This window comes from Cucumis sativus, chromosome 5, assembly GCF_000004075.3.
Source record: "Cucumis sativus cultivar 9930 chromosome 5, Cucumber_9930_V3, whole genome shotgun sequence".
NCBI classification, from domain to species: Eukaryota; Viridiplantae; Streptophyta; class Magnoliopsida; order Cucurbitales; family Cucurbitaceae; genus Cucumis; species Cucumis sativus.
Genome location: NC_026659.2, coordinates 31,407,962 through 31,432,588, shown reverse-complemented (window position 1 = coordinate 31,432,588; position 24,627 = coordinate 31,407,962). Strand labels below are relative to the sequence as shown.

Sequence of the window (24,627 nt, the reverse complement as noted above, 5' to 3'; positions counted from 1 at the left end):
ATAAAGGAAGTTGAAAAGAGTACGTATGATTCATGGCTTCACTGGGTTTCAAAAGGGTTTATGCAGTTCTCTCCCTATCTATTATATATAGACTTTGCTGCTGTTCATTGTTACCTTCAAAGCATTAATTATAAACATGATGTGATTGTTTTTTATATTATATTTCCTCGTAGTACCAATTTTCACAATCTCTCTCCATGTCTTCCTGTCTCTTCTCTCTCTTTGATCTCTTCCCTTCCATCCCTCTTGTCCCTTTTCTCCCTTTCTTTCAGAATTAGTATCATAAAAGAGTTGTTAAGCTATATACTTGAAGAGACCTGCGTAAAATGTCATACCAGAAGGAAAACAAAGATTTTATAAAATTTTGGGTTGATTTAATTCAACTTGGACTACAAAAGTACCTAGTACATACACTGAAAAATCTGAACCCCCATAAACCAGGGTAATCTAACCTATAGTGGGTCAACTTTTACTTAACCTGAACTTATTATTACCGTATGATTAGTAACTACTTCTGAGGTGGTGTTGAGTTCTAGTATTTAGTGCAGCCATTTTGTTTGACTGTTTTGTTATAATGGTGTTTGTTGAAGGATTCTGGGAAAGAACGATCTCGTATCCATCATAATAGGACTCCATTCCTTCAGCCATAACTTGCCATACCAGACCTCCAGCCATGGTTGCTCCTTTTCTTGCAAGGTTGTAGATAATTGAATAAACCTTACTCAAGAATGCATCGCTGTCCCTTACACTAAATGTTTGGTTTTGGCCTCTGATCGACTTTCCAAATTCTTCTAAAATCAATGGCTTCTTTAATATATTCTTTGAGTCCATCCAGTGCAGTGCCATCCATTCTTCAAGGAATGCCATTCTGGTGGCTTCACTCTTCCCTGGTAGCCTGTAACGAAAGAAAACAAAATTACCATTGAGTTAAACTCCATTTCATGTTTCATCAATTTTTGTCAAAGTAAGCGTTAAGTACAGGTCGAAAATTTAAATCTCTTTGATAAAAAACGAAATAGGTGATAAGTGAGGAAGAAGAAACTAACCAAGCATCAGGATATACATGAATTGTTGCAAAGTCGATGGCTTTGTTGAGATTATTGGTGACAAAATCAGTGCCAAATTTGAAACTACCTGGGTTGGCTTTGATTTTATTTGGACTTGAATCTCCATAGAATCCTTCCATTCCAATCCCCACCAAATGTTGTTTGTCAATTGATTTCACATATGATCCCATCTCCTCTACCCATCTCTAATTTCATTAGGAAACAACCCTTACATATAAGTGTATACTTTTTTTAAAAAATAAGAGCACAAAAGGGTATAAGAACACAACCATATTTGACATATGGCCACGAGATAGGAAAATTGGGGCACATAACACCATTTAAGAAATAAATTTAAAATATAGCAAAAGGTTGATAAAATATTTGTAAAAATTGAAAATATTGTTGACTAATCAACTAGTATTTTTTTTTTTTTAAAATGACTGATAGTCGTTATAAATGATAGAAACAATGATAACAACTGATAACACATTTCTCAAATTGAAAGCTATCGTATTGAGATGACATCTTTTAATTAGAAGATCCTTATGAAATAGTACTTGGACATGCACTTTTTAGTCTTTTACCAATTTTTATGTTATATATATGCAATTACTTTTAGTTCAAATATAATACTATTAATGCAACTTGTACCGAGAGATACTATGCACACCAAGCAAGTCAATAATGGATGTGTCTATCTCAATATAGTTTAGTGAATAAAACATTATCATTCTAAAATTCGTTAATGATTTAATGTCTTATTTGATTAACAATTACATCAAATACTACAATAGTCTATACATAAATTAGATTAGATTTTCGTTGAACTTTTTTAAAATGAAAACTTAGGCTATAATAATAGGATTAGGCACTAAAAATAAAAGTGATTAATTAAGGAAAAGAAAGAAAAAAAAAAAGGAGAGAAATAAAATAATGAAAGGTTACATTGATAGTGTTGCCGGAGGAATCAACTTGACAACGTGCTTCATTCATAAGTTCCCATCCCATAATGGTTGCATCTTCCATATATCTCAAACCATTCATTGTGTTCTTCCTTCTCAATACTTTCTACAAAACCAAAACAAAAATGTTATATTATTGAGTTCTGTTTCATTTTTAGTTTACTACTTTTCAAGTCCAAAATCATACAATTGCTAGTTTTCAATATACATATATAAATGGGGTATAGATTTGATCACCTTAACGTAGTTTTTGTAGTATGTTCTGATAAGTTGATTAGTGTAGAAGTCATCGTCGCTATGAACTTGAACGCCGGCGGCTTCGGCCCACCGGACATACGCTGCTCTTCCACCGTACTCTTCGAAATTATTCACCAAACTTAATAGCATTCTAATTCCGTACTTTCTTGCTTCGAATATCACAAAATCAAGAGCCTGCAGTACTCAACCAATATTCTAAATTAAAAACTATCCAAAGATTGTAAATAAGTGATGAACTCTTTTTATATTTCAACAAAGAGTTCATTTAATAATATGTTTATAAACACTTTAGATTCTAGAGTTTAGAATCCTTTGGTAATAATTATTTCTTTGTTCATTTTCTGTATTTAATATATTTATATTTTTTCTTCTTCTTTGCATTCTTTTTTCTATTTTGGTGTCACCCCTAATGTACAGAGACAAAATCAGTTTTGAAAACTACTTTTACTTTTATTTAATTTGACTTACTTTTTAAAAATACGAACAAAAAAATGGATAATAAAGCATATATATATTATTATTAGATATCATTAAAAAAAATAAAAAAAAAAGAAAGAAACAAAAGATAAAAATGGTTTCCAAAGTCATTGGAAACCTGTTTTTATATTTAGAGGATCTTAAAAGTGCTTAAAAGAAACAAAAGGGTATATGCAAAAGAATTCACAAACGTGTGTACGTCTAATTCTCATAATCTTATCTTTAAAGGAAAATCAAAGAAATTATTCAACTTGAAAAGTATAGCAAAATAATAATAATAATAATAAAAATAACAACTAAAATTATTATTTATCATCCATCACTTCTTACATATACATATACATATATATGTATTATAGAATTAATTATTCACATATTAGATTAATAAAATAAAAGATTTAAATTTACTATGTAAATAAAATATGACATTTAACTTCATGATTAAGAAATTATTATTGTTATTATTATTATTATTATTATGATGATGATGATGAGAAGAAGTCATGTTTGGAGCATATGACTTTTCATAAGATGTATTCTTTTGATTTTGTTGTGTACACTTGACGTCTATTCTCAGAGTTTCTTTATTCAAAAGGAAAGTCATATAAAATTATTATAATTCTAAATATTAAAAATAACATAATATTAGAAACAATAAATTACTAAAAATGTTAGATATAAAATTCGTATTAAATTGTAAATTTAATTCCTCATATTTAAACTTGTATTGGATAAATCTTTAAATTTTTAATTTATATCTAACCTTTACAAACATTTCAAAATTATATGAAAATACATCAAAGTTAAAAATCATTATTTAGGATTATGTTAGACTTTGAAATTCAATTTTATAACAAATAAATTGGTTTGTTTTTTAAAATTTGAAGTAGATAAGATATCTAATTAGAAAAAAAAGAAAAAGAAATAACTATAATTTTAAATTAAAAAAAAAATTAGCTGATTTTCTTGTTGTTCATCCAAGTGTCAATGATATTCGATAAGTTTTTTTTTTTATTATTAGAAAAATATAATTTTTGAATACATTTTTGGATTGAAGATTGTTGATCGAACTGCATGGAAGTATTACTTTTTTTAAGTGATGAAATTACATATTTATCTTTAAGAAAGGAAGAAAGAGAAAGTAAAGAAGAAAAGAAAATTAGTAAAAAGTTAACCTGAAAAACTGATTCATCATAAACGCCGGGAGAGATTTGGAGGGCATGGAGGGCACCGTCGTTGAAGGCCCAGGTTCGGCAGACGGTGAGGCCGGCAGTGGCGGCATCACGAAAGACTTGGGTTACTTTGTGGCGTTGGTTCGGGTCAGCAGCGACAGACATCATCCAATAAGAGTTAAAGCCATTGAACAAAAATGGCGAACCATTTAGCTGAAAATGGTCGTCTTGAACTCCAACGAAAGCTGCCGGTGCAGGAGAAGATGAAGAGGAAAGGGTACTTATAAGGAAGAAAATTCCCCATATCGACCACCTCATCATTTTGCTTTCACCATGCATAGCTTAGCTTTTCGGCTTCTTATTTTATTTTGATGAATATGAGAGAGAGAGAGAGAGAGAGAGAGAGTTAATTTTTTAATTCTATATTTTGGGTAAGCGAATCATCTTAGGAACAATATTTATAACAACAAGAGAGATTTAATTTGTGGAAAAAGTTGAATTTGAGCATAAGATTTATAACAAAGTTGTCCATTAGAATTTTAACACTTGGACATAGATATATCAAAATATATAGATTGTGTATGATGACATGCACATAGTTAGAAGCTTGAATTCTAACTTTGAATCTCTAGCCTCTAGTATACATGTTGTGGTATGTATGTACCTTTTGTGTATGTCTACCGTTGAATAATATATCTAAGAAAAATCAAATATGAATATATAATTACTTAGTTGATAAAATGCCAATAATCAACTTAAAAGGTTGATGCATGGATAATTTTGATAAATATATTTATTTATTTAATTATGAAAAATAATTTTGATAAGATTTGTGTATGGTTTGAAAATATAATCATGCCACCATCTGATGGCCAACAAATTAAGATTGTATCAACTTTTGGCCAGTCATAGTTGTTCTTTCTATAATAATATAATATGTATTTGTTAAAGCATATTGAGTATATAGATCCAATCAACCATACACAACAAGTGTCTTTCAAGCATTTTTTATAATAATTAATTAAGAAGAATGAAAGAAAATGCATTTTGAAAACCATTTTTTTTCATAAACAATTTAAACATGACACAATTAATTAATGGTGCAATACTCAATGAAATTAAATAATTTGGAGATATATTTTTTAATTAGTTTGATGTTAGTGAGCCTATATATATATGTTAAACTTTGAGATTTATTTATTTACATATAAAAGAACATTGTTTTATATTAGGGTTTAGGGTTTTACTTTATCTAAATAAAAACTAATTTCAATATAATAATTGAGGAACCACAAAAGAAACCAATTTGTTGATATGATAATAATAATTTCTAAACTTTGTCCAATTTTACTTAGAGTTATTCTTCACCTTTTTAATTTATTATCTAATATGTATTTGACCTATTTAATATATATATATATATATTTACCAGTTTAGCATACACAAATTTGATGTGTTTAACGTCCTATACTCATATGAAAAACATAAAATATGGTGCCTTCTAAGACATCCGATAAAATTGGAACGAGAGACACAAAATATGATTTTAGATTTTCAATAAATTTGATCATTTAAGAAATGTTGAATGGAGACCGAGAGAATATTTTCATACATGCATTACAAATTATGATATTTTGTAAATATTTTGTTCACTTAAAATCCTCTTTAATATTCTCACATGTTTAATAAACTATACGTATTTTTAGATATTTTTTTCCTTTCATTTATTATCACAATTATCCGATATAGGAAGGATATGACTTAATCTATAGTCAATTTTGGGATATTCAAAATTTATGAAGAATATTGTGACTCAACCAACCAACCATTTGAAAAACAAAGAAAAAAGAAAAGAAAAAATTTAATCAACCAAATGTGAATAAATTATGGATAAAATTATTGTAAAGGATTGAGTGAAGATATACATTCATTATCTATAAGGGCATATTAGGAATTTCCTTATCATATAATACTTTTATTTCACTTTCATCAAAATGAAAGAGAGTGTGGATTTAACTATTAATTATCATGGAAATGACACGTGTACATGACCATAAACTTTATTTATTTATATTTTAAGAAAATTATTATTATTATGATGATGATAATTTAAGGATGTTGCAAATAATAATAATCAATGTATTATAATTCCCCGTAGTTTTTTCAAAAATAGAAAACATTCGCAAACTATTTATACTTCATGAAACAAAAATACTAATGAACAAAATTTATTATACTTTAATTTTATTTGAAGTGTAAATATTTTATCACATGTTTGACAATTTTCTTAATTATCTACTTGATTGATATATATATTAATGTTATGTTTGAAGATGAATCTAATTGGGTTAAAATTAGTTTTTTCATTTTCGAACACGTTAAGATAAAACAACGATGAATTTTTAGTAATTAAAAAAAAAGTGTTTTTAAATATGTATAAGGAAAGTAATTTATAACATGTTCAAAATCACTCGAAAACATACTACATAAAAGTAACAATATATGGTTTTATAATAATAAAAAGTAAACCCTAGAAATTAAAACAATGAGAAGCTTAGCTTTGGATAATATATGAATAATTGATGGAATGTTGAGTGACATTTTTTGTGACTAAAAACAAGACGTAAGGGAACAAACATGTGTTGAATCAATGACAAATGTTGAAGATTTTGATACCAATGTCAACATCTCCATAAAAAATGAAGAAAACTGATCTTTTGTTGATATGATAAAATGTACAAGCAAAATTTTGAAAAAAAAGTAAGTGTTGTGTTGTGTTGTGAAAGAATCATTTATTGTAGTTAAAGAAAATTTGGTAGAATTTTGGTGTTATGGTTCTTCAAACGTATAGAGTTTTCTGCTGTTCATTGCGTTACCTTCAAAGCATTAACTATAGACATAATATACATTCGTGTAGTTATAAGAGATGAAATTATTGGTTTCAAAAAGTTCTTTACTATATAGATCATCCACAACACATATAGTATGCAGTTTATGAAAATGTAGCTTTTAGTTCCTGTCATCAGATGTTTAACTTAAATACCTTCCTTTAAGCTCTCTCCATCTCTCCCTGTCACTTCGATCCCTTCCATCCCTTCCATCCCTTCCATCCCTCTTGTCCCTTCTCTCCTTTTTCAAGAATTAGTAGCATAAAAGAGTTGTTAAGCCATATACTTGAAGAGACCTGCATGAATTGTCATAACACAAGGAAAAACAAAGATTTTATAAAAATTTTGGGTTGATTTAATTCAACTCGGACTGCAAAAGTACCTAGTACTTGGACATACACTGGGAAATCTATCATTTGCCATTACTCTGAACCCATAAACGACCAGGGTAATCTAATCTATAGTGGTTCAACTTTTACTTAACCTCATCTTATTATTACAGTATGAACAAGAGTCTTTAGTATCTCAGAGGTGGTGTTGAGTTCTAGTATTTAGTGCAGCCATATTGTTTGACTGATGTGTTATAATGGCGGTTGTTGAAGGAGTCTGGGAAAGAACGATCTCATATCCATCGTAATACGACTCCATTCCTTCAGCCATAACTTGCCAGACCAGACCTCCAGCCATGGTTGCTCCATTTCTTGCAAGGTTGTAGATAATTGAAAAAACCTTACTCAAGAAGGCATCTCTGTCTCTTACACTACTAGATGTTTGGTTTTGGTCTCTGATCGACTTTCCAAATTCTTCAAAAATCAATGGCTTCTTTAAGATAGTCTTTGAGTCCGTCCAGTGAAGTGCTATCCATTCTTCAAGGAATGCCATTTTGGTGCCTTCACTCTTCCCTGGTAGCCTATAATTAACGATGGAAAACAAATTTAAAGGCTCTCTTGATTTTCTTTCTTGCATGTTTTAATTTTTAATTTATTTATGTTTTTACCATTTTCTTCCCTCACTATGTTTTGGCTTTTTACTTACAATGCATTTTTAGGCTAAAAACATTCATCTAATTAATGTTCGACTTGTGGAAGGTGGGGGAGTGAAGAAGTAGTAAACTCAAGGAGTTCATGGACCTTTAAAACTCAACGGAATCAAACCTTTCATTTCTAGATTTTAGGGTTACTATTAATATTTCTCAATTATATCTTTACGAAAACAACGATTGAAAACTTTCTAGATCTACGAATGAAATTCAACTTGCCAATTAACAAATTAATTGCACTAGTCAATTGTCAAAATCTATTTGTTTTTTTGTTCTTTTTTTCAAGTGTTATGTACTCCAACATGCTGAAGATGTTAATAAACACACTCTTCTTAGTAACATACCATCTAACTTTAACAAAATTTATCAAAGTGAGTACATGATTCAACTTTAGCTATCATACTATATTTTTTGAGGTCATAATTTCAAATTTCTGTGTATAGAAAAATACGTATAAAGTAATAAGAATAGAGAATAGGAGATAAGAGGAAGAAGAAACTAACCAAGCATCAGGATATGCATGAATTGTTGCAAAGTCGATGGCTTTGTTGAGGTTATTGGTGATAAAATCAGTGCCAAATTTGAAACTACCTGGGTTGGCTTTGATTTTATTTGGACTTGAATCTCCATAGAATCCTTCCATTCCAATCCCCACCAAATGTTGTTTGTCAATTGATTTCACATATGATCCCATCTCCTCTACCCATCTCTATTTTCATTAGGAAACGACCATTACATATAAGTGTATAATTTTTTCTTAAAATAAAGGCACATGTCTATGTCCGATAGAAACAATCACCAATGGTCGTTATCAATAATATAAACTAATAGCTCATTTCTTAAATTAAAAGCTATCAACAATGTGATGAGAACTAATACTAGAAATGACACCTTTAATTTTTGATAAACCATAAAAAAATCTTTAGAAATGATAGTTGGACATATACTTTTTAGTTCAAATATAATGCTATATAATGCAACATGTACCAACAAATTCTATGTACAGTAATAATTAAGTCAACAATCAATATGTCATTCTAAGCGTGTTCGATTGATTTTATTTGGACTTGAATCTCCATAGATTTTCCTCGATTTCTTTGTAATGAAAATTTAGGTTATAAAAATAGGATTAGGCACTAAAAATGAAAGTGATTAATTAAGGAAAAGAGAAAAAAGAGAGAAGTTAAATAGTGAAAGGTTACATTGACAGTGTTGCCGGAGGAATCAACTTGACAACGTGGTTCGTTCATAAGTTCCCATCCCATAATGGTTGCATCTTCCATATATATCAAACCATTCATTGTGTTCTTTCTGCTCAATACTTTCTACAAAAACAAAATAGAAGTAATATTATTGATTTCTGTTTGATTTTTAGTTTAGTTTTCAAGTCCAATAATAATATAGTAGCTAGTTTTAGGTATAGATTTGATCACCTGAACATGGTTTTTGTAGTATGTTTTGATAAGTTGATTAGTGTAGAAGTCATCTTCGTCATGAACTTGAACGCCGGCGGCTTCGGCCCACCGGACATACGCTGCTCTTCCGCCGTAGTCTTTGAAATTATTTACCAAACTCAATATCATTCTAATTCCATACTTTCTTGCTTCAAATATCACGAAATCAAGACCCTGAAGTCAAACAATATTCTAAATTAAAAGTCATCAAAAGATTGTAGATTTTGATTCTTGTAAACCTCGTAAATAATCTATATGATTTGATGAACTTTTAATTCTTATATTTCAACAAAGAGTTCATTTAATAATATGTTTATAAACATTTTAAATTATAGAATTTAGAATCGCTTGGTAACAATTATTTCTTTGTTTATTTTCTGTATTTAATTAATATTTATGTTTTTTTTTTTTTTTGTTATTAAGAAAATATAATTTTTCGTTTGTAATTGAAGATGGATCGAAGTATTACTTTTTTTTTTAAGTAATGGAATTACATATTTGAGAGAGTAAAAGAAGAAAAGAAAATTAGTAAAAAGTTAACCTGAAAAACTGATTCATCATAAACGCCGGGAGAGATTTGGAGGGCATGGAAGCCACCGTCGTTGAAGGCCCAGGTTCGGCAGACGGTGAGGCCGGCAGCGGCGGCATCACGAAAGACTTGGGTTACTTTGTTGCGTTGGTTCGGGTCAGTAGCGACGGACATCATCCAGTAAGAGTTAAAGCCATTGAACAAAAATGGAGAACCATTTAGCTGAAAATGTCCGTCTTGAACTCCTACAAAAGCGGCCGGTGCCGGAGAAGATGAAGAGGCGGAAAGGGTACTTATGAGGAAGAAAAGTGCCCATATCAACCACCTCATCATTTTGCTTTGATTACCATGCATTGCTTTAATTTTATCTTCTTATTTAATTTTGATGAATATGAGAGAGAATTTTTCCTTTAATTCTATATTTTGGGTAAGTGAATCCTCTTAGGGAACAATATTTATAAGAACAATAGAGAGATTTAATTTGTGGAAAAAGTTAAATTTGAGCATAATTCATTTTTGAATGTGGACTTGAAATGTTAAACATGAGAATCTCCACCTCATATATATTATTGTGTTGTCAATTACAATGTTAACACTTCCACACAGATACATAAAAAAATATATAGGTTAATGTATGATGACATGCACATAGTTATTAGAAGCTTTAATTCTAACTTTTATTTGCATTTTATTAACCAGATTCTAATCTTTAACCATTATTACATGAGGTGCATGTTTACCCATTGAATGATAGATATCTACAAAAGAAAAAAATCAAATTTAAATATGGTTTAGTTGATAAAATGTCAATAATCAACTTAAAAGGTTGATAATATCATCGTGCATGCATGCACATCTACAACGGTTGAATCGAAAATTAAAAAATATATAGATTTAAATTTTCAAATATTTAATTTTAAAAGTTAATTTTCCTAAAGTTTGTATTGTTTACGATATTACTCACCACCATTATTATCTCATAGCGAACAACGATTGTATCAAGCTTTGTGTAGTCGTAGTCAGTCATAGTATTTTAAACACAAATTTAAAGTTATTTAATTCATTATGTTTTGCACTTGTTCTTCCCTATAATAATATAATATGTATTTGTAAAAGCATGGTGAGTATATAGATCCAATCAAACAAAACATACACAACAAGTGTCTTTCAATCAATTTCTATAATTTAGATAAATGAAGAAAATAATTTTTTTTTTTGTTTTTTGCAAAGGTATTGTAATAAATGTTGGGTGGAGATTTGAACACGGACCTCTTGTCCACATGAACATATTGGATAACAAACTTTTTTTTCATAAACAATTTCAACGTGACATTAGTTAATGGTGCAATGCTCAAGTTTACCTAAAATTTTACGCTCTAAATGTTAGGTTTGAAATTTTATTTACATATAAAGAAGGAAAGCCTGTGAAAGTGAAAGAAAGAGATGAATTTTTAGTGAATTTTTAATATTAATTACAAATTATTATTATTTATTTACTTACCCTGCTCGAATATGAATTAATACATGAATTTGATGTTAATTGAACTATGTTTTTTTTAACAATTTAGTGAAGAGTTAACAAAAAAAAAAAAAAACCACTCATAGTAACACGGATTATAATAATTTTCATTTTAAAGTTTCGATTAAGTCATATAATTTACGTTAAATCATAAGTCTAATATCTACCTTATAAATTATAAGCTATTAATTTTGTTTCTAATACATTACTATAATGGGGTGGGTGAAGTTCTCAAGTCTCATGTCTCGTTAATTCTTTACGTTCTAAATATATATTTATTGTAAAAAGTTTTGATAATATTATAATATGAAATTCTTACAAAATTAAAGTGTCTCTATTTATTATTTGTCATGTTAGTTTACTAATATTTACAAAAACATAAAATTTTAGTGTATGAACAAAAAATAATTATGATACTTTTTCAATACTATATAAATTTATCTAACGACAGCTCTTTCAAAACTTAACAAATACTTTCTTTGCTTGAAAGACTCTAAAAATAATTAAGTAAGATAATAATTTTTAATACTTCCATCAACTTTATATAGTTAAAAGTTCTTTACCTCCTAAGTTTGTATCACATATGTCTTTGACCTATTTATTATATATACATTTATCACACACAAATTGGAAGACATAAAGAATACTATTCTTATTGCGAGACAAATAGATCACATTAAATTGAAATATTTTATGGATGATATTTTGGAATAATTTATAAAATTAGAGCCTCTTAAATATTTTCATATTTTTAATAAACTATATATATATATATATATATATATATATATTCCCTTTCATTTATCACAACCCATATAGCCAAATTTAGGCATTATATCCAACAACTTGTATATATATGTATATAAACAATTCCTTTTGTACTTTATAAACAAAATTTAGGTGTTATATAATTTTTAAAGTTTCCTAAGACTTGAATGATTTGTTTTTTAATAAAACTAAATTAAATTATGTGATTTAGAATCTAATTAAGAATATCGAAATATAATATTCTTAAAATAAACGAGAATTGAAGAACCAAAGTAAGAATAAAAAGAGTTGAAGATTCTTTTAAGAAAACTATAAGAAATTAAAATAATAATAGTAGAATATTTAAATCAAGAGTTGAGCTATAAAATTTGGTTTAGATTTAATATGTTAGTGATAGTAAATAAAATAATATTGAATTAGAAATTTATTAATATCTAAAATTTTAAAAAAATATAAAATAGAAGGTGTGACATTAATAGTGCCAATTAATACATTCAGGCAGCCAACACCATTAAATATTTGTTTTTATTCTTCTTTTATCACTTCATTATTTTTTCGAAAAATTATAAGGTGTGTGAGAATAAATAAAACTTTAAAAGTTTTGTACTAAGTAGGTAAAACGATCGAAATCTTTATTTTGAAAGACAATTTCAAGCTATTTATTTCTAATTTAATAAAAAAGGGTATATGTTTGGGTGATCGTTCCATGAGATTTGTAGGTATAAAAAAGAGAAATTTAACGACAATAAGCTACTAAAAAGGATATATTTACACACAATATGATCATCATGATAAAAGCATATAAATCATTCTTAAAAAAGATTTACGAACAATCGTGACTCAACCAACCAACCATCATTTCTTTTTTCTTTAAAAAACAAACAAAAAATAAAAGAAAAAGAAAATTAATAAACCAAAGGGTTATTTATTATAATGAATGACTATTTTAGAAATAATAATTAAGGATATAGCAACATTTTTAAAAAAATTGCAAATATAACAAAACTATTGTTGATAAACTTGTATCAATGATAGATTTGTATGATCTATCAATTATAGGTCAATATTTATAACATGGTATACACTTCTATCATTGATAGAATTTAACAAATTTTTGCTATATTTGAAATTTTTAAAAAATATTGTTATATACTCAATTAATTTCCATCTGATGGCTAAATTTACAACTATCCGCTGTTCATCCCGAAAAACGTTCATTCCGACCCTTAAATTGGGATACAAATGTTTTTTTATGAGAGTTTCATTTTTTGAATAAATTATGGATAAAAAACTTAGAATATACATTAAATTAATTATCTATAAGGGCATATTGGGAATTTTACCTTATCATTCAATACTTTTATTTCACTTTCATCAAAATGAAAGAGTTTGGATTTAACTATTAATTATCATGGAAATGACACGTGACATGACCATAAACTATATTTATTTATTTATTTATTTTATTTTAAGAAAACTATTATTATTATTATAATTTAAGGATATTTGTTATTAGGCCATGGCTTGTGAAAATAAAGGAATTACATGTTGCAAATAGTTATAGATAAAAACTTGTATGATAATTATCTACTTTATATTAATATGAGTTTTCTTCTTTTCAAAAAATAGAAAAAAGTTGATGAACTATGTACACGGTATAAAACAAAATCACTAAAAGACAATTTATTACACCTGATTTTTCTATGAAGTGTAAATATGTTGTCAAGCGTTCTATTTTTGATAATTTCTAATATATATATATATATATATATATATATATATATATATATATATATATATATATATATATATATATATATATATGTATTTTGTTAACGTTATGTTTGAAGATGAATCCAATTAGGTTAAAATAAAACAATGATGAATCTAATTGATGAAATGTTGATGACATTTTTTGTGACTAAAAACAAGACGTTAAGGGAACAAGTTCGGTAGAATTTTAGTCTACTTACGGTTCTTCAAATGTATCGCTGTCAATTGTGTTAAATTCTATTTATATATTATACAGTACAAGTTGGTCAGTCGATCGATTTTTTAATTATCAGTTTGAACTTTTTTCAAACAAACATCAACTAAATTTCCTCTCTTCTCTGACAACCAGTCTTCTATTTGATTGATTTTGGTCCATCAACTTTCTTTTCAATCTATATATTATGTTCATCTCACGAACTCAAAATATTTGAACTTATTCCACTTAGAATTTTAGAAAAGAAAGTGATTTCCAAATACTAACATATAGAAACACTTATTTAGACCTAAACTAAACCATAATATACATTACAAATGTGGGAGATCAAGTTGTTATCCTCAACAATAAAAACAACCTAATGGATTGGGTCTTCTTCATTGGATAATGACTCTTTCTTTGTGTATATATATTTCTACCCAGTTTACCAATTTGTGGCTGAAAAAGTTTGAATGTTTGAATTTTTTGTTTACATCTAAATTAGCTGAACTATATATTGACAATACATGAATATGATCGTACACCATTGTAATAGAAACTTTAATAGCGTTGTGTTTTTTTAATCAAGAAGATCAACACTTGTTTTTTTTGTTTTTTATTCATACAAAAGTTCATATGACACTTGACAACGATGTTGCATAATCAATACATATCATCTCAAGACAATTTTGTTAAATGCGAAAGCTTAACACTTGTAATGATACAAATTTATTTCTTTCCTACATCTCCAAACAAATTATGATTTCAATTTTAATTAAATATTTTTTAAAATTTTTATAAAATCTTGATCTTGGTTACAAACTTCTTTATATTTGTCTTTCTTTGTAGGATTATCTTAATTAGATAATCATTCTTTGTGTCACACTCAGAGGATCCAAAATCCACTAAACAATTCTTTTTTGTTTTTAACTTTTCTTACCATTTTGGTATTTGATGAACATAGACTTGGTCTCTATTGTTATTTATGATTATTACGTGCACGTTTTGTACTTTATGGTTAGTGTTACTTATTTCTAATCTCATAATGTGATTCTATACGTAATATTTTGTGAGGTATATTATATTTGGTAAGGTTAAATTTGTATACTATCTTAACCTTTTAGTGTTAGCTTGAAACGCTTGTAAGTTCGAGTTAATTGATGAACGTGGATGATTTTATTTAGATTTGAAAATCACTTTTACTCTAAATATACGTATAATAACAATTTAGTCCCTAAATTTTGGTTTATAACAATTTATTTAGTCCATTTTACTATGCAACGATCGAGTACTTAAACACTTTGTAATGATTGAGTGTAGGGTAGAAATAAGTATGATTTTTTTCACCCAATAAAATAGTAAAAATTTGTTTATGTTGGAGACTAAGGGCTAAATTGAATAAAAATTAAAAGTTGAGGGACTAATTATTTTAAATTTATGTGTTAGAAGAGAACTTATTTGACCATTCAAAGGAAAAATCAACAAATAGTCAATTGGGTATTTTATGACTTTGTCCACAATTAGAAATTACTGATATTGAAAATACATATTGAAGGAACTGTTTGGCCATTCAACACAAAAGTGAACAATTAGCTATTTTATGACTTTGTTCATCGTCCCCAATTAGAAATGATTGACAATGTTAATTTCTCAATAAGTGATTCGAGAATAACACTACATCATTGAGGAATTCAATGTAATGTAAAACAAAATCATTTTAGTGTTAGCTTGAAAGGCCACAACTTTTGAGTAAAATTTTGGAACATTTGATGTGATTGCAATCCAAGGATTAATAAAAGATAGTTTCCCCCCAAACAAAAGAAATTTGTTGTTAAGTCAGTTTAAGCAATTTCCCCATTCCCTACCGGCTCGAATATCAGGTGTTCCAATTTCTACCTTCCAAGGCACCATGTCCAATTTTCGAACGAGCAGCAGTCGTGCAAGAGAAGTAATTTAGAACTCGAAGACATAGTTGTACAACATATAGAGAATATTCTGTTCACAATCTTGTACTAGAACAGATTCTATTCATCAACAAAAAAAATTGATTGGAGATGATTATTTTAGTAAAAAAGTTGATACCATGATAATATGCACATGAATGAATAAAAAGAATGAAACTAAAAGAAAGCAAGTTCTTTCAAATATTTTGGAATCTTGCATCAGATTTACATATCAAGCAATACATGACATTATAACAAATTAAAAATAATCTCTTTTCTATTCTGCTTCTGCAATAGCCTAAGAAATGAAAAGTAAAATCTTGGGTGAGGTTAAATTTAAAAACATATGGAACATGAACCTCCTTCAATCTTGCTCATCAAGCTTACTAGACCTTTGATATGGTATGTATCTACGATCCTTTGCAGCATTCTTCCTCCTCTTTCTTTCCACATAAGCATCAAGCTTCCCAGTGGACTGTTCAAACTCAAGAGTGGTTAATTGCAAATTCAGATGCATAAGTAGCATTAAACTGACCGTGTTGAAATATAATTATGTTGTGAGAAATGGCAGATTTATACCTTAAGATTGGTGTATTTTTCGACAAGCCTTTGCTTTCGAATTTCAGCTGAAACAATACCAAAGACAGTGTCAACAGCTATTACAAAGGCAAAACTACCAAGTGAAGCATCTTAAAGAGCTGAAGACAAAAACAATCATAATTGTTAACATTTAACGGGCTTTCCCATTGACCAAATGAACTCTTTTAAGAAATCAGTATTGTTTTTCAATGAATAGTTGAATTTTTGTGGTATAAAATGAAAGAATACTAGAGCCGATAGAAGACCAAAGAGACTCAAACTATGAAAAGAAGCTCCAATCTAATAAAATAAGACATGGAGGTAATTTCATAGAAATCGAAGAGTTCAGAGTCCTACAGCTCCTGCAACAGGAGCTACAGAATTCAGGAAATACCAAAAAGATTACTCTCTCCTATCTGGAAGCACAACTACCCAAATCCAATTGTCACCAAAAAATCACAGCTAACGAGATCCCCCACCTAACCTTCCCTACGTCAAAGCTGAAGTAGAAACATAAAATCTAACAAGAAACCAAATATGACTCTTCTAATGAATCCCCGTGATTACCATGATCACTGAAAACCAAGAGCATGCCAATCATGTTTTCATGTTTGAAATGTGTAATTATACTTTTTCCCTAGAAACTTCCCTTTCCCTTGATGTTAAGGCCTGGTTTTTTCTTTCTTTTTCTTAGACAGCAAATTAATACCAGCGTGAGACCAATGTTCTGCAACTCAGAGTAATCAAATTAAATCCCAATTAAAATACTAGTGTCTTGTGCTAATCACAAGCACATAAGTCCAATGTTCAAAAGTCCCCCGCTTGCATAACTACCATCAGAAAATAATTACCATCGGTCACCCAAGGTTTAAAAGTTTCAAGCAGAAGATCTAGACCATACCCTAAGCGCACACCTTTGAGGGAAAGAGTCATTCAAAAAGAGAGGAAGAGAAATTTTACATTTCTTAAGATAGAAGGGCTTTTTCCCATGTTTGGCTGCTTCTCTCTCTTTCTTCTTATGTTTGGCCAGAATTGCAGCATCAACACGTTTTGTGGAGTCGGATTTGAATTGCTTGTCCTGAAAATACATGAAAACAATAAAAAATCAACATACAGTGGACCTGTGTACACAAATAATAAGACTATGATCAAACAAAACTTGGTGATAAAGAAGTAAGAAGTTTTTGTCTTTATTCTATAAAATAAGTTTGAGCTTTTTTTTTTTCCCTAATTCTCACCAAGTACAAACTTCATTCTCATTTTTCTTCCAGACCATAAAACATCTCTTTTTATGGCATTACATTAGAGAACATGAGACTCATTATATATGAATCAAAAGAATTATACTTACAATCCAAGATAATTGCTTTTTTAGTTCTTCAGCAACATTTGGATCATTTGTTTTCCTTAACTGCTTTTTCAGTTCCTGTTGTGCCAGTAAACGTTTCAATATGCAAAATGCATCCAAGTTAGCTGAATTTAGGTTTAGAATATAAAATTAAAAACGATATCACTAGAGGGATATATCAAGGAAAAGGAGAAGTATTGACCTCTTTTTCAGCTGGAAGAGTTTTCTCGTATATGAAACTATATCTCTTTTTAAATCTGTAAGATTCAAAGAAACATACAAACATACCATTACGATTTCAAACAAAGAAGTAAGATGATTATAAAGTAAATAGCCTGTATGAAAATTTAAGAAGAAATTTTTTTATGATAGATGACAACATTCATTCCACCATGTCAAAAAGTTCATCAAACCATTCAAACCTTGGATCAAGAAAAACTCACCCATCAGCATCAAGAGTACCAGATAAAGATTCAAAACGTGGATCACGTACCATCTGAAAACCAAAAAATAACCAATGAACCAAGCTCCAGTTAGTGTGGAGAGAGAGATTTAACTATTTCTTAGCTTGCACTAGAACTCCATTAAAGTGAGATGTGTCTTTTAGGATAATGAACAAACAGAAAAGGAAATAAACAACTCACATTTTTAGGAGCCTGAATGACCTCCCTAAACCTACTAACTGGTTTCCTGCTGCTAACCTCCATTGGCCTTCACAAAGAAATTACAATCATGCACTTCATCAACTTCCAAGTTGTAAGAGATAAATCAAAAAACAATAATTAGTACCCACAAGCTACCTGTTCTTGTTCGCCCGCCCACTTTTCTTCTCTTGTTTGGTCTTTTGGTACATGGAATGTGATCCATCAGACCGTGCCCTTTGTAACTCTTCAAAAGTTACATCTGCAAGCTCACGCTCTATATTCTCCTCTTCCTATACAATACGGTGAACATCAACTTACAAATAAAAGAATTCCTTTCAAAAAATGTAACACAAGCATATATAATTTAACTGAAAAAATACCGAGTCAAGAGATTCATCTGAGGAAGAAGATTCAAGATCTTCACTTTCTTCCTCCACGATCTGTTTGCCAGAGCTAGGAACAGAACTACTGTATTTCTTCATTCCAATCCAAAGCTTGATAATATTGGCCCTATAGCATTGATGTTACACAAATTCTAAGTTATATACAAATCGTAAAACCAATTTAAACAAAATAGTCTTTATGTTGAGACGAGGTCGACGGTGACCGGAGTGAGGTGGCAAAGGCAAATCGGGGCGGCGAAAGCAAACCTAGAGGTGTAAACAGGTCAAACCAAATAACCAGAATTAAGTTTCTAACCCAACCCATAAAATATGGGTTGAGTTGTCCTTTTTTTTCTTTTACATTCTAATGTTTGTAAAGTTCAAAATGGTTCCTTTTCAAAAAAAAAAAAAAAATCAAAAATTTTGTACATTCAAATTTACAAAATTTCACCCATACAACAACAGAATGTAAACAGCAAGACAACCAACAATGAAATCTTAAAAATGAATTGCTGAAGTGTAAACAGCAGCAATAACCCACATAACAATAACCCATTCATTATGATTTAGACAAGTCAGTAGCAGCCCCTTACTGTGATGTTAGTAGCAGCTCCTTACCCATTCATTGCTTTCAATATTGAACTCAACAAAGCCAAAACATAAAATAGTCTACAACATACAATAATCCACAACATTATTTGAAGGGGAAAAAAATGGAGTTTAAATTTTATTTATACCAAAAACTATAAATAAATAATTTCATACCTGTTAGGATGGCCGTCAGAAGTCGGAAGGAGAAGATGAGGAAAACAGACGGCGAGGAGGAGACGAACGGCGCAAAACTGAGGTGAGAAGTGAGAAGAGGAGCAGAGGAAGAGAAACAGAGAAGAAGGAACGCACAGCGCGAGGAAGAGAAGTTGTTAGCCTAATACAGTGGCGAGACTGATCCGGAGGACTCTACTGCGGCATAAATCAACGGAATTCCGAGAGAAGTGAAAGAAATAGGAATTCTGAGTTTCATAAATGGCTCCCCGATATCAGTCTCCACCAAGCTGTGTAACCTAAAATCAAAACGAAGGAGAATTACGGTTCGGTTTACATTTGGTTCATATTTTTAAAATCGAACCAAATCGAAAATTTCAATTCGGTTGAGTCCCAATTATGTTATCTATTATGAAATTGTAAACCAATTTTATTTAAAGTAATCCAAATTTAAATACAAAAATTGAGGATTAAAAACATTACAACATGTTTGAATCAATTATCAATTTTATGGATCTAATTCATTGTCATCACGTAAATCTAGAAGCTAATTTTTGGATTAGTATAATTGATATCTCGTGATCAACTAAGTCACCACTAATTTTCTAGTCCTTTTAATGCATAGTCAATAAGTGGTTCAAGATTATAGGTTTGATTGAATAAGAACTCTTTTAAATAATTAAATCAGTCTCACAATATGGATGGTCAATTAATGACAATTTTCTTAGTAAAAATGATGTGTCATTCAAAACCATTTAATTATATGAATAGAGGAAAAGTAGAAAAAACCATGCATGTGTTACATACATGTCTTTGTTTCTAATAAAAGAATATAATTCTTTCTCAGTTTCGTTCTCGAGTAAATAAATCCTTCTCAATTAAGGAAAAAAAATACACCGAGTTCAAATTTGTGTCTTATCTACTAAACCATACAATATAAAAATAAACAAAAGGCCCAAGATAAACAAACCTCTTGACACCCAAAACCTTAAACCCCTTTTATTCATTCACTTTTGAGATAAAAGCATGGTAAGGTACATTGGAGGGATAGTCTTCCTAGACATCATGATGAGGTTCCTGATGCATGTAGAATGACTCCAGCTCCAATCTCAGAAAAATTTGATCAAGAATTTGTATATATAAAGTTTCTAATATGATCTTGGCTTTTTACTCACTTGACTCGATGGTGCTTAGTTGGTACGACCTTTCGTAGAGGTCGAAGACTCGATCCTCCATCCCTACAGTTGTACTTGAAAGAAAAAGTGATATTGTTACTGCACAGCAACCTCAGTTAGGACAAGCTTTCCCAGAAGAACTTATCCTCCGAAGATTGCTAAATCTAAAGTTCCTTAGCAATCTCACAAGGAATAGCCTCCCTCCAAATTGTGATTGAAGACTATGTATGAACATAGAAGACAGAAAAAGAGAATAAAAATGCTTCGTGTCTTCATGCTTGCAGATAGCTTAGGATCCTTTTAGATATGAAATAGCCTAGAGAAATTTGGATTCAGCCTTTTTTCAGTCTGTTGAGACTTAAACTACAAATATGAATCCATTTCAACTACCAGTAGTCCCCACAAGAACAAGACCCGTCTTTGAAATGATGGAATCGAACTGAATCTCTAACAATTAACTCTCTTTTCTCAACTATTGAGAAGAGCTTCATTGTCATGTGACAGTCCAAACATATTCTCAGGTTCTTCATCACTCTCACCGGAGCTGATTCTGACAAATAGAGAACCCCAAAAGCCACAGCCAACTTTTCACTGTGATAGTTCACATTGGTTAGGTGTTCATGTTCAATTTTGTAACCTAATATGTCCTTTGCCGAATCTAATCTCTTTGTCGTTGCTAACATTTCATCCAACTTTGCATATATTTGTCCACTGTTTTTGTGAGATCGATCACCTGAAACAAATGAGTAGACTTTATCTCCTATTTGTATCCAGCTTAGACCAGGTTCTTTCTTAATTCTCCGTTCTTCCATTAACGTTCTAACTTTTGAGGCAGCTAACTTGTTTCCAGCATCCATATAAATGTTATAAAGAAGAACATAAGATGCAGATGCGAGAGGTTCAAGCTCTATTACTTTCTGTGCTACACGTTGTGCAGTAACTGTATCTTTGTGAATCCTGCAGGCACTTAGTAAAGCTCGCCACATCACTGGTTCGTGCTCGAACCCCAAGCGTAGGATTAAACTTTCTGCATCGGCCAACCTTCCAGCTCGACCAAGTAGATCAACAACACAGACACAATGCTTGACATGAAGTTTCATTTTGTAGTCTTTTTCCATGGTATCAAAGTACCTTTCACCAACAAAACCAGATGGATGGAAAAACGGTTAGAAACATATTCATGCATAAGACTAAGACACCCTCCAAAACAGCAGAGAGCTAAAATACTCCACACTTTTGGATTGGAAAATAAACCAAATAAAATATATTTAACCACATATGATACAAGAGAGCTTTTCGGATTAATTTTAAAGGGGAAAATCAAACACCAAAAGAAGGCACCAGCAATATCTTTGCTTGAGAAACTAAATACGAAAACTAGAAACTAAATACGAAAACTAGAAACTAAAAGGAGCATAGAACAGAAGTCTACACCTCCAAACCCTGTTTAAGCCTTGAAAGAGCAGAAGATAAAAGCCGAACCAAACAACAAATCCTTTTCATAAAATTATAGGACCAAGTGACTTTGGATTAGACTAATGCCTTCACAACACCTGACATAATATTTCTATCACTAAGCCTTTCAACATTGAATAACAAGAAAGTAGAGTTTCATGGCGTACCTTAATCCTTCTTCAACAAGCCCTCTGTGACTACACGCAATTAGAACTCCAAGAAAGGCAAAGTGGTTAGGCTCAATTCCACAACTCTTCATGAGCTCAAAAAATCTCAAAGCCTCCATTGCATGCCCATGCTGTGCATTGCTGCAGATCATTGTTGACCAAGACACAATATCAGGATTTTCCATCTGTTGAAAGGTTAGATTGGCAGCATATAGATCTCCAGATTTTGCATACATCCAAATCTGTGAATTCTGAAAAATGGTGAATCTCGAGATGCCTACCTTGGTTGCATGCCCTTGGATCTGTTCTCCAGATCTTAACATGCCCATATTTGCACAAGAACTCATGATTGTGGAAAAAATAAATTCATCAGGTTTCTCTTCGTATGTCAAAAGTTCATAGAACAAAGACAACGCACTTTCAAATTCTCCATTTTGAAGATAACCAAAAATCATGGCAGTCATTGGGACAATGGTCAAATTATGAATTGAGTTAAAGCACAATAAAGCATCCATCATTGAACCTAACACAGAATATAAATCAATAAGAATACTCCCGATGTACTCATCCGAAAGAAGACCGTTCTTGCACATTAAGGCATGAACTTGCTTTGCAAATTTGAAATCCTCAACAATAATACAAGCTTTTAATAAGCTTGAATATGTAAACATGGAAGGTTTTATTCCACAGCTCTTCATCTCAAAGAAAAGATTGAGGGCTTTGTATGCACATTTATCTTCAATGGTCTCTTGTTGGAGCAAGCCAGCCATCATTGCATTATACATCACAACATTTTTGTCCACCATTTGGTCAAAGATTTGAATAGCATCATCCAAACTTCCTGTTTTTGCATACATATCAAGCAATGCAGTGCCAACAACAACATCCAGATGTAGGCCAAGTTTGATTGCGTGGTCATGTAGCATTGTCCCAAACATTTTACAACCATTGAAGTTCGAGCTACAAGCCTTCAGGGCACTTCCTAGAGTATAAGTATTGAACGCCAATCCATTTTGATGCATTTTCTGCAGAATTGTCAACAGCTCCTCATATTTTCCATTTTGTACATAACCAGCAATCAACGAATTCCAAGAAACGCCATCTAACTTATCAGAATGGTCAAACAAAATCCGTGCATAATCAACCTGGCCGCATTTTGAATACATATCAATAAGAGAATTGGTCAAAACAACTTGGGAGCCTAATCCATAAACTAAAATTAATCCATGAATCATCTTACCCGCAGAAAGATTCCCACTTTGACTACATGCTGTAAGAGCTCCTGCACAAGTGTACTTATCAAGTTTCAAACCAAGTCTTCTTGCTTTGTCAAACAAAATCATGACCTTGTCAAGGTTGCTCATCTGGACATATCCCGAAATCAAAGAGTTGTAAGTTACAATGTTTGATTTTGACATTTTATCAAACAATTTGTCGGCAGAACGTGTATCCCCACATTTGCAGTACATGTTAAGAAGATTGTTCTGCAAAAATAGACAGGGCCTGAAAGAAGTTTTAATCATATGGGAATGAACAAGTTTGCCATGGTTCAACTTCCCAGTTTTAGTAGCTGATTGAACCAGTTTAACATAGTCTACAGATTCTAAAAGAAAAGTCGAAGAATATGCTGGAAAAACTTGTGATGAGCTCAATGAGACAGACCCCAAAGTGGCAAAAGACTCTATGGATTGTCTACTGGAAAAAGGAAGCATGTGAAACATTAAGGGAGTGGAGAAAGGAAAGAATCTCCAAAGGAATTGTTTCTGAGGCAACATTGTTTCATATTGCTAAAGAACAAACCCATACGGAGTCTATTGTGTATCAACTGCATAAAGATCAGCTCACTCTCCTGTAATATCTTCAACCCTGCAAGTTAACCAATCGAGTAGTCAACAAAGAGGGAAATACAATTAGAATTTTAAGCTAGCATAACAAAACATATAATAATTGAAGATGAATTTAGATCATATCTACTTTTTTAAAAAAAACAAGTTGAAATGAAAAGATCTGATGCAAAAGAAATACAAACTTCGAATCAAAGAACTTCATCAGAATTTAAATTTTCAAAAAAGGCTCGTGGTCTTCTTTCC

General features: G+C 30.4%; 4 protein-coding genes across 5 annotated transcripts; all 4 read right to left on the bottom strand.

Moving 5' to 3' along the window:
• Positions 1-29: 29 nt before the first annotated feature.
• LOC101206286 (mannan endo-1,4-beta-mannosidase 1) lies at positions 30-4,365 on the bottom strand. 2 transcript variants are annotated; one of them, XM_031884977.1, is made up of 6 exons: positions 3,922-4,365; positions 2,249-2,443; positions 1,995-2,117; positions 1,047-1,252; positions 495-895; positions 30-317 (listed from the first exon to the last, which is right to left on the bottom strand). In XM_031884977.1, the coding sequence occupies exons 1-5, from the start codon at positions 4,255-4,257 to the stop codon at positions 502-504; spliced, it is 1,254 nt and encodes a 417-aa protein (XP_031740837.1). In that variant the 5' UTR covers positions 4,258-4,365; the 3' UTR covers positions 30-317; positions 495-501. The 2 variants fall into 2 exon arrangements, with proteins under 2 accessions (XP_031740837.1, XP_004141631.3); XM_004141583.3 differs by lacking the exon at positions 30-317 and having other exon boundaries at positions 337-895.
• A 2,485-nt stretch (positions 4,366-6,850) lies between these two features.
• LOC101222882 (mannan endo-1,4-beta-mannosidase 1) lies at positions 6,851-10,257 on the bottom strand. The gene is made up of 5 exons (XM_004141488.3): positions 9,841-10,257; positions 9,279-9,473; positions 9,048-9,170; positions 8,349-8,554; positions 6,851-7,716 (listed from the first exon to the last, which is right to left on the bottom strand). The coding sequence occupies exons 1-5, from the start codon at positions 10,180-10,182 to the stop codon at positions 7,332-7,334; spliced, it is 1,251 nt and encodes a 416-aa protein (XP_004141536.2). The 5' UTR covers positions 10,183-10,257; the 3' UTR covers positions 6,851-7,331.
• Positions 10,258-16,183: 5,926 nt separating this feature from the next.
• Positions 16,184-20,057, bottom strand: LOC101222639 (ribosomal RNA processing protein 36 homolog). The gene is made up of 10 exons (XM_004141487.3): positions 19,744-20,057; positions 18,976-19,105; positions 18,752-18,885; positions 18,596-18,662; positions 18,395-18,447; positions 18,154-18,208; positions 17,955-18,029; positions 17,564-17,681; positions 16,604-16,650; positions 16,184-16,499 (listed from the first exon to the last, which is right to left on the bottom strand). Exons 2-10 carry the CDS (start codon positions 19,075-19,077, stop codon positions 16,389-16,391), a joined length of 762 nt encoding a protein of 253 aa, XP_004141535.1. The 5' UTR covers positions 19,078-19,105; positions 19,744-20,057; the 3' UTR covers positions 16,184-16,388.
• A 462-nt stretch (positions 20,058-20,519) lies between these two features.
• On the bottom strand, positions 20,520-24,312 carry LOC101206045 (pentatricopeptide repeat-containing protein At3g13880). Its single transcript, XM_031885912.1, has 2 exons — positions 22,538-24,312; positions 20,520-22,046 (listed from the first exon to the last, which is right to left on the bottom strand). The coding sequence occupies exons 1-2, from the start codon at positions 24,310-24,312 to the stop codon at positions 21,302-21,304; spliced, it is 2,520 nt and encodes an 839-aa protein (XP_031741772.1). The 3' UTR covers positions 20,520-21,301.
• Positions 24,313-24,627: the final 315 nt, after the last annotated feature.

Coding starts and splice junctions, on each gene's coding strand:
- LOC101206286 (XM_031884977.1), bottom strand. CDS start 4,257: ATGCATGGTGAAAGCAAAATGATGAGGTGGTCGATATGGGGAATTTTC. Junction 2,118..2,248: donor ACTACAAAAACTACGTTAAG/GTGATCAAATCT, acceptor TTGGTTTTGTAG/AAAGTATTGAGAAGGAAGAA. Junction 1,253..1,994: donor CCTCCGGCAACACTATCAAT/GTAACCTTTCAT, acceptor TAATGAAATTAG/AGATGGGTAGAGGAGATGGG.
- LOC101222882 (XM_004141488.3), bottom strand. CDS start 10,182: ATGCATGGTAATCAAAGCAAAATGATGAGGTGGTTGATATGGGCACTT. Junction 9,171..9,278: donor ACTACAAAAACCATGTTCAG/GTGATCAAATCT, acceptor TTGTTTTTGTAG/AAAGTATTGAGCAGAAAGAA. Junction 7,717..8,348: donor CATGCATATCCTGATGCTTG/GTTAGTTTCTTC, acceptor CGTTAATTATAG/GCTACCAGGGAAGAGTGAAG.
- LOC101222639 (XM_004141487.3), bottom strand. CDS start 19,077: ATGAAGAAATACAGTAGTTCTGTTCCTAGCTCTGGCAAACAGATCGTG. Junction 18,448..18,595: donor TCATTCAGGCTCCTAAAAAT/GTGAGTTGTTTA, acceptor TTTGGTTTTCAG/ATGGTACGTGATCCACGTTT. Junction 16,651..17,563: donor GCCCTTCTATCTTAAGAAAT/GTAAAATTTCTC, acceptor GTATTGTTTCAG/CTGAAATTCGAAAGCAAAGG.
- LOC101206045 (XM_031885912.1), bottom strand. CDS start 24,312: ATGTTGCCTCAGAAACAATTCCTTTGGAGATTCTTTCCTTTCTCCACT. Junction 22,047..22,537: donor CTTGTTGAAGAAGGATTAAG/GTACGCCATGAA, acceptor TGTTGGTGAAAG/GTACTTTGATACCATGGAAA.